Below are 7,914 nucleotides of genomic sequence, written 5' to 3'. Positions count from 1 at the left end.
AGAGTTGAAAGTTACTGTTCACCAAAGGTCTGTATCAAACTTGACAGAGCTTGAGTAATTTTATATTTGCAAAAAAATATGTGCAAACTGGTAGAGACAAACCAAACAGACCCATGGCTGCAATTGCTGCTAAGGTTTTCTCTACCAAATACTGACTGGGAGGGGTTAATACTTATGTTAATACAAGAAATTGTTTTCTGTTTGTATTTGTAATGAATTTAGAAACATTTGTAGATTTGCATCATGGAGTGTTTTTGCGTTGCGGCAAAATCTATTTTGATTTCATGTTGGAACACTAAAGTGTGGGAAAGTGCAAGAGGGTGAATACTTTTAAGAAGCGCTGTATCTTTTGGATGAACTGTTCCTTTAGGACCCACCTGTACGAAAATGCCTTTCCAGTTCTGTAACATTGTCATGTACACTATTAAATGTTCTAACAGACCATTCAGATGCATTATATTAACTTTGATACTACAGATCCATAAAAAAAAAGAAAATTACATAAGCATGTTACATTTTTTTTTTTTTTTTTTTTTAATCTATTAAGAGGAGACCAGTTATGACAGTGTGTGTATGCTAAGGTCCTCCTGGTCTACAATCTGTGATTTATGCAAAATCACAAAATTATCTGTTTCTCTACTGAAATCATAACAAAAAACCATTCATAAACTGCGGTCTCAACTCGCTGTTACCTCTGGGTAATTAAGGGTGAATTGCTTAGAGCTGAAGAGCAGAACGGGGTGAGTTATGACTTGACAGTTTAACATATAAAGGTATTGAGATTAGCCGCTGGCGCTGAATAGTTGATAGGAGGGACTCACCACCGTCGTGGGTGGACATCCTCAACCTAAATGGCAGAGGTTTTCCAAAAAGCCTGGTTGGAGGATTCAGGGTTTCCTATTGATGCTGGGAATCTTTCAACCTGGATTTATTGAAAACCTGGGCATTCTGGGAAAGTTGTCTGAATTTGGCAACCCTATGACTGGCTTGTTATAATGCCACATGTACTGATGATCTTCCGTCCGGAACAGGAAAAGGCAGAGCCATAGCAGTGCTTTAGAACCAGGCACCGATTCGTGGAGCCAATCGAGGTGTTCTCTTCTTTTTGAGCTCCGCCTCTTGCCTCCAAGGATATTTCTTCCTCTTGGTATCTGTGTGTCCTATGGAGAAATGATTGTCAAACAAGAGGGAAGATATATTCTGTTTGAAGTAAGTCTACATAATGTACCAGCTTGGCAGAATATGTCCCAGATATACTACCTTGGTAGAATGTGTACTAGATCTACATGCCTACACTTATATTCACCATGTTTAAATAACTGCCCAGTGAATTCAGCATTTTTAAAGTTCATATTTGAACTCATAGTCAAATTTTTGTTGACTGGTAATATAGTTTGTAGATAAAGCATACTTGTGAGCAGGATGAGCTTGCCAATCAGCAGTCTAGAGTCTGTTGAACTGGACAATTAGGGGTTTACCTCACATGAATGTTTAATAGCTTGTTCATGCCCACACTATTCTGTTGTTGGATACGCTCACACCGTTCCAACACAGAAGCATTATTTTTTAAATTGAATTAACTTGTTTAAGGAAAAAAATAATACAGGTCATCTTTTGTAGAAATCTGGAAACAGTGGACAGTTACTTTGAACTCCCAGTCCAACCCACCCCAATATAGTCGTCCTTATTGAGGACCTCTGTTTGTTTGTGTGTTTTAGATAATTGCATAGCTTTTGTGTTTAACCCAGTGACCCCTGGAGAAAAACACAGGGTGAACTTTGACCTTAACTTATTACACTGAAAAACAACAGAGCTCTTCAATGAACACATCAGTTCTCTCCTTCCCCTCTGATGGACTGCCTACTGTATGTCACTGGCTCTCTGTTCAGCCACCCTCAAACAGCAACTAATTAGTGGGCATTATTAAGATCTTTAAACCTGGCGGTCATTGATTAATCTAGACAAAACAAACAGCACATTACATGTGGTCTTTGAATTTTAGAGACTAAAAACATGAAAATGTGAGTGTTTTTTGTGTGTCCCTGGGGGTTAACAATTTAAAAACATATATTTGGGTTCCATGTTGAACAATCTTATTTTCATGTAGACTCCTTAGTAGCTCCCCCGGTTTAACCCCTTTTTCCAGCTAGGTACCCTGTGTTTCTGGGTAGAATCCTTTTATCTATGTGGAACAAAAAAACTTGAACACAACAAAAACAGTTCTCCTTTGGGGACAACCGATGAGACCCATTAAGAAACCTAGTTCATGTCCTTCTAGAAGTTGCTCCTTGAGGGACACACCTCTGGCGAGTCCCAGACTCTGATGACCCTCCTCTTCCTCAGCCGGGTTATGTGGGGTGTTCCGGAGGTAGCGCTGGTGGGCGGGGAAACCTGGCAGGGTGTTCTGTCTCCGGTCGTCATCTTCCAGACCTGTGGGGGGTCCGGGGGGAGTGGGGGGGGGGGGGGGGGGCAATCAGCCTAATGGTCACCAATGACACACATGGATAATGTAAATGTAGTCTTATATGGGGTTGACACAGATAAACAGCACCCCACACAGAAATGGCACATTACTGTCCCTGGGTGCCTTTCCTCGATAAGAAGGAACACCTGGTTTTCTAACCACAGACTTGGAGACTTGACTACACATTTGGTGGGTGGTTAAGTTCCAGCTCCACAATGACCTTGCAGGGACTCCTAATGTTTCAAAATGAAGCTTGATTGGCCACTTTCAGTATTAAGACACAGTCTGTTGGGCTCAGTGGAGTAGAGGATAGTCGAAATAGAGTTGCTTAAGAACCTAGTGACATCCTTGAGTAGGAAGACGATCAAAGCAAGCTGAGACGCTACTGTCATATAACTGTCCTTCAGAGAGAACATTTTGAATCAAACCTGTGTAGCCATGCCAGAAAAACAAAGAGGATGAAACGCTAAGATCTTTAAACATCCCGTCTGGCTACTGCGAAACCTACAGCAACCCTTTTTCATTCATATTTCACGTGACCTCGCTTTATTGTGATTAGTCATGTAAATAAAATGAGATTTCGTTATTCTTTTCTCTCGGTAATTTACATTTATATTGAATTAGTGATAGCGTACAGGGGGGAGAGCGCGGAGACTTATTACACACGGAGATTATACAGGCAGATTTCACCGTCATTGTGTTTTGTAATTAGGGTGGCGGGTGTGGTGGGGGAGGGCGCTGAAGAAGAAAGGAGCCAGATGCTCTCGTGCTGAACCACTTTTCATATGCTGACGGGTCTGCATCAAGTTTCAAACCCCCCTCCATCATCCTTCCATCATAACCAACAGTCGAGCGTTTAAGAAATCACATGCTATCAGAGCGGCATATCAAGCTAGTCAATCTGCCTGGAGTAAAGTTTAGGAGTGCTACGCTGAATTTAAACTGCATGGAAAACATTGCCTTCTGTGATGATTGTGTTATGTTTGGTACTTTTACTTACGTGGTATACACAACTATTACCTTGTAACTTATATGTTGCACAACTGATAACTATTTTGTACGTGTTGTTACTGGAACTATAGATCTATTGTAGTACTTCAGAGTAAAGCATCAGACCTCCCAACCAGGAGGCGGTGCCACAAATTCATTGGTGGGTGGCAGAAAAACTATTCAAGGACCCGTATCTTTTCCTGATCTGGTAACTGAAAACATGTAAAACCCTGAAAAATGTATGGTATGACATGATTCATCTGTTGTGAAAAGGTTGTATATAGGCTGTAATAGGATTAGTGTTTTTTCTAAGTATGTGGAAAAGTGCTGGTCTTGGGGACAATGAAAACCCTGTCAAACTGCAGTAAGAAGATCTTCGTGTTTGTATGGATAATATCTTAACGATAGTCTAACATCTTGTTTCTGTGCAATACAGCGGATTAGTAGAAGCACTTCAAGGTGAAGGACGAAGACACTGTCCGCAATTTGACAAACCATGAGGCCAATCAGTGAAAAAAGAAAAGAACAAAAAATACAGCACTTTGGCACGCTTTGTAACCGTTAAAGAGAAAAGTGTGAAGCGCAACGGCAAATCCTTCCTCACCACATGTTTCCTGTCCCCAAATGTCAACGTGGTTCTCTCAGTAGTTGTCCAGTGTGTTGTCCCACTTTGTCTTGACAGTCACCAAGGTAACACTGTCTCTCTCTTTATCTTTGTTTTTGAAGTGTGACCCATTTCTCAGCCACAAATTAAACTATATATTTGTAGTAGCTCAATTTCAGTAATTATCTAGCTCCAAATTACACACTGCAAAATATATTTTTTTTATAAGAAAATGTTACTATTTGAGGAGATAAGTGAAACAATCTGCCAATTGAACAAAATGACAAATGACTTAATATTCAATGCATGTTTTCCAAAACCAAGCAGTATTATAATACAACTTTAGCTGGTTTAGAAACACATTTTATGGATGGTTATATTTTCAACCTGAAAACAACATAAATATACTTGAATAGACATAGACAGAGAAAAAACTAAAAAAAGTGGTAAGGATGTTGTAAGGTAGCAAACACATTGATAAGTGGGTCCTCACTCAGGCTGTAGTGTACTTTATGTAAAGGGCTGTGTCCCAAATGGTATGAACGCCTCAAGAATGTCAGAAAGCTGTGTCATGGTTGCATGTACGTTCCTTTTTTCTGGGTATATAGAACACTACTTTTGACATAAGCCTAATAATGTAGGTCCTGGTCAAAAATTGTGAACAGCGTCTGCTGCCGTTTGGGATACACAGGTTTTAACGCTTTAAACCAATATCGTGTTGGATCAACCTTAGGAGCAGGCCTACTCGATTTGTCACCTGAAAAGGAGTCTGTTGTTTGGGTATCAAAAGTTCAACCTCTACATCAGTACTATACATCTGTACTCCCTCATACTTCCTACAAATCTCCACCCACATCTGTACTCCCTCATACTTCCTACAGATCTCCACCCACATCTGTACTCCCTCATACTTCCTACAAATCTCCACCCACATCTGTACTCCCTCCTACTTCCTACAAATCTCCACCCACATCTGTACTTCTCTCATACAAATCCCAGCCAAACAGGCAACAGGAGCCTGCTGGGTTGATAACACCACCAAACATACCAAGAGTTACTGAGTTGCAATTTGGCATGCTGCAGGCTGCTGTCTGTGCCCTTGTTCAAACACGGTCAGCCAGCAGCTGGGTTTGTCCCTTATCCTTTTCATCTTGATCTTTCATAATGCTGCCAGTAGCCACTGGGCTGACTGCTGGCATGGACAGGCAGGGACAGTAGCATGGAATCCAATTCAAACAGGAAGAAGCCCGTCGCTAACAGGAAGCTATCTTGTTTCGTCGGTACAGGAAATCAAAACCATGGGCCTGTCAGTAGTGATGGATGTGCATGAGGTCCACCTCGTAACTCAAATGTTCATCCACCCTGTCAGTTTGCTATTACAAAACAGTATTGGTGTTCATTTTTCAAGCATTCGCTTTGGGCAACAGTATGAGCAACAGCAAAACAAAAGGAATCCTGTTGTGAGGTGGTGGCTGCTGGCAACTTGACCAGAAACTGTCTGGTGGTTTGAAACGGGGATAGGATTATCCTGTACATAACATCCCCTACTATGGTGTTTTAACCTGCAGGTCTTGTCATGTCACCCGTCTGAGCACAAAACGTTGAGAAGACAACTTCCTGTTTGAAAATATGTTGAAAGCTTGTCTTTTCATTATTTATTTTTTTGCTCACTGGTAATAGGCTAAACTAACGGAAAGAGACAAGACTGACAAGCAGCAGAAAGTCTGTCTAGAAGATGAAAGTGCACTATAGAAGTTGCAATCAGCTTGACTAGGCCTACAAGTATTTACATGAGTCATGTGACTCATTAATGTTACAAGGTCTCAGGTGTGAATGTGGAGCAGGTGTGTTCAATTTGGTGTCATTGCTCTCACACTCACTGGAAGTTCAACATTGCACCTCATGGCAAAGAACTCTCTGAGGATCTGAAAGAAACAATTGTTGCTCTACACAAAGATGACCTAGGCTATAAGAATATTGCCAAGACCCTGAAACTGAGCTGCAGCATAGTGGCCAAGACCATACAGCAGTTTAACAGGACAGGTTCCACTCAGAACAGGCCTCACCATGGTCGACCAAAGAAGTGGAGTGCACGTGCTCAGCGTCATATCCAGAGGTTGTCTTTGGGAAATAGACATATGAGTGCTGCCAGCATTGCTGCAGAGGTTAAAGGTGTGGGGGGTCAGCCTGTCAGTGCTCAGACCATATGCCGCACACTGCATCAAATTGGTCTGGATGGCTGTCGTCCCAGAAGGGAGCCTCTTCTAAAAATAATGCACAAGAAAGCACACAAACAGTTTGCTGAAGACAAGCAGACTAAGGACATGGATTACTGGAACCATGTCCTGTGGTCTGATGAGACCAAGAAACGTATTTGGGTCAGATGGTGTCAAGCGTGTGTGGTGGCAACCAGATGAGGAGTAAGAAGACAAGTGTGTCTTGCCTACAGTCAAGCATGGTGGTGGGAGTGTCATGGTCTGGGGCTGCATGAGTGCTGTCGGCACTACGGAGCTACAGTTCATTGAGGGAACCATGAATGCCAACATGTACTGTGACATACTAAAGCATAGCGTGATCCCCTCCCTTCGGAGACCGGGCCGCAGGGCAGTATTCCAACATAATAATGACCCCAAACACACCTCCAAGATGACCACTGCCTTGCTAAAGAAGCTGCAGGTAAAGGTGATGGACTGGCCAAGCATGTCTTCAGACTTATTGAGCATCTGTGGGGCATCCTCAAACCGAAGGTGGAGGAGCGCAAGGTCTCTAACATCCACCAGCTCTGTGATGTTGTCATGGAGGAGTGGAGGACTCCAGTGGCAACCTGTGAAGCTCTGGTGAGCTCCATGCCCAAGACGGTTAGGGCGGTGCTGGAAAATAATGGTGGTCACACAAAATATTGACACTTTGGCCCAATTTGGACATTTTCACTTAGGGGTGTACTCACTTTTGTTGCCAGTGGTTTAGACATTAATGGCTGTGTATTGCGTAATTTTGAGGGCACAGCAAATGTACACTTTTATACAGGCTGTACACTCACTACTTAACATTGTAGCAAAGTGTCATTTGTTCAGTGTTGTCACATGAAAAGATATAATCAAATATTTGCAAAAATGTGAGGGGTGTACTTACTTTTGTGAGATACTGTATATAGGCTATGATATGTACAGTAAGGTAGGAAAATATTTGGACACTGACACTGACAATTTTCACAATTTTGTCCAGACTTTCAGCTTTAAATCAAGGGGTTGAACAAAAATATCATATGAAATGTTTAGGAATTGCAACCATTTTCATACACACTCCCCTTATTTCAGGGGCTCAAATGTAATTAGACAAATTACCACAATCATAAATAAATGTTCATTTTCAATACTTTGTCTAGAATCCTTTGCAGGCAATGACTTTCCCAGGCCTTTACTGTAGTTGTCTTCAGTTGTTGTTTTGTTTGAGGGTGTTTCTGCCTTAAGTTGTCTTCAGTAACTGAAAACCCTATACACTTCAGAATTCATCCCCCTGCTTCTGTCTTCTGTCACATCATCAATAAACACTAGTGCCAGTGGAAGCCATGCATGCCCATGCCATCACACTGTCTCCACTGTGTTTTACAGATATGCTTTGGACCATGAGTTGTTCCAAGCCGTTTTCATACATTTTCTTCACATCATTCTGGTACAGGTTGATCTTAGTTTCATCTGTCCAAAGAATACTGTTCAAAATCTGGGCTAGCTTTTTTAGATGTTTTTTGGTAAAGTGTGGCCAAAATCTGGCCTTTCTATTCTTGAGGCTTATGAATGAATTGCACCTTGTGGTGAACCCTCTGTATTTGCTCCTGTGAAGTATTTTCTTTATGGTA

General features: G+C 41.7%; 1 protein-coding gene across 5 annotated transcripts in view; it reads right to left on the bottom strand.

The window, feature by feature from the left end:
• Nucleotides 1–351: 351 nt before the first annotated feature.
• dnajb6b (DnaJ heat shock protein family (Hsp40) member B6b) overlaps nt 352–7,914 on the bottom strand; it is a 40,539-nt gene continuing 32,976 nt past the window's right edge. For all 5 annotated transcript variants that reach the window (XM_029116095.2, XM_029116098.2, XM_029116097.2 and 2 more), the window contains exons 9-10: nt 2,302–2,430; nt 352–1,160 (exon numbers count right to left, since the gene is read on the bottom strand). In XM_029116095.2, the coding sequence (XP_028971928.1) occupies nt 1,057–1,160; nt 2,302–2,430 (233 nt within the window). In that variant the 3' untranslated portion in view covers nt 352–1,056. The remainder of the gene's footprint in view (nt 1,161–2,301; nt 2,431–7,914) is intronic.

Source organism: Esox lucius, chromosome 21 (genome assembly GCF_011004845.1).
Source record: "Esox lucius isolate fEsoLuc1 chromosome 21, fEsoLuc1.pri, whole genome shotgun sequence".
In the NCBI taxonomy this organism is placed as follows: domain Eukaryota; kingdom Metazoa; phylum Chordata; class Actinopteri; order Esociformes; family Esocidae; genus Esox; species Esox lucius.
This window is presented reverse-complemented; position numbering and strand designations above follow the sequence as displayed.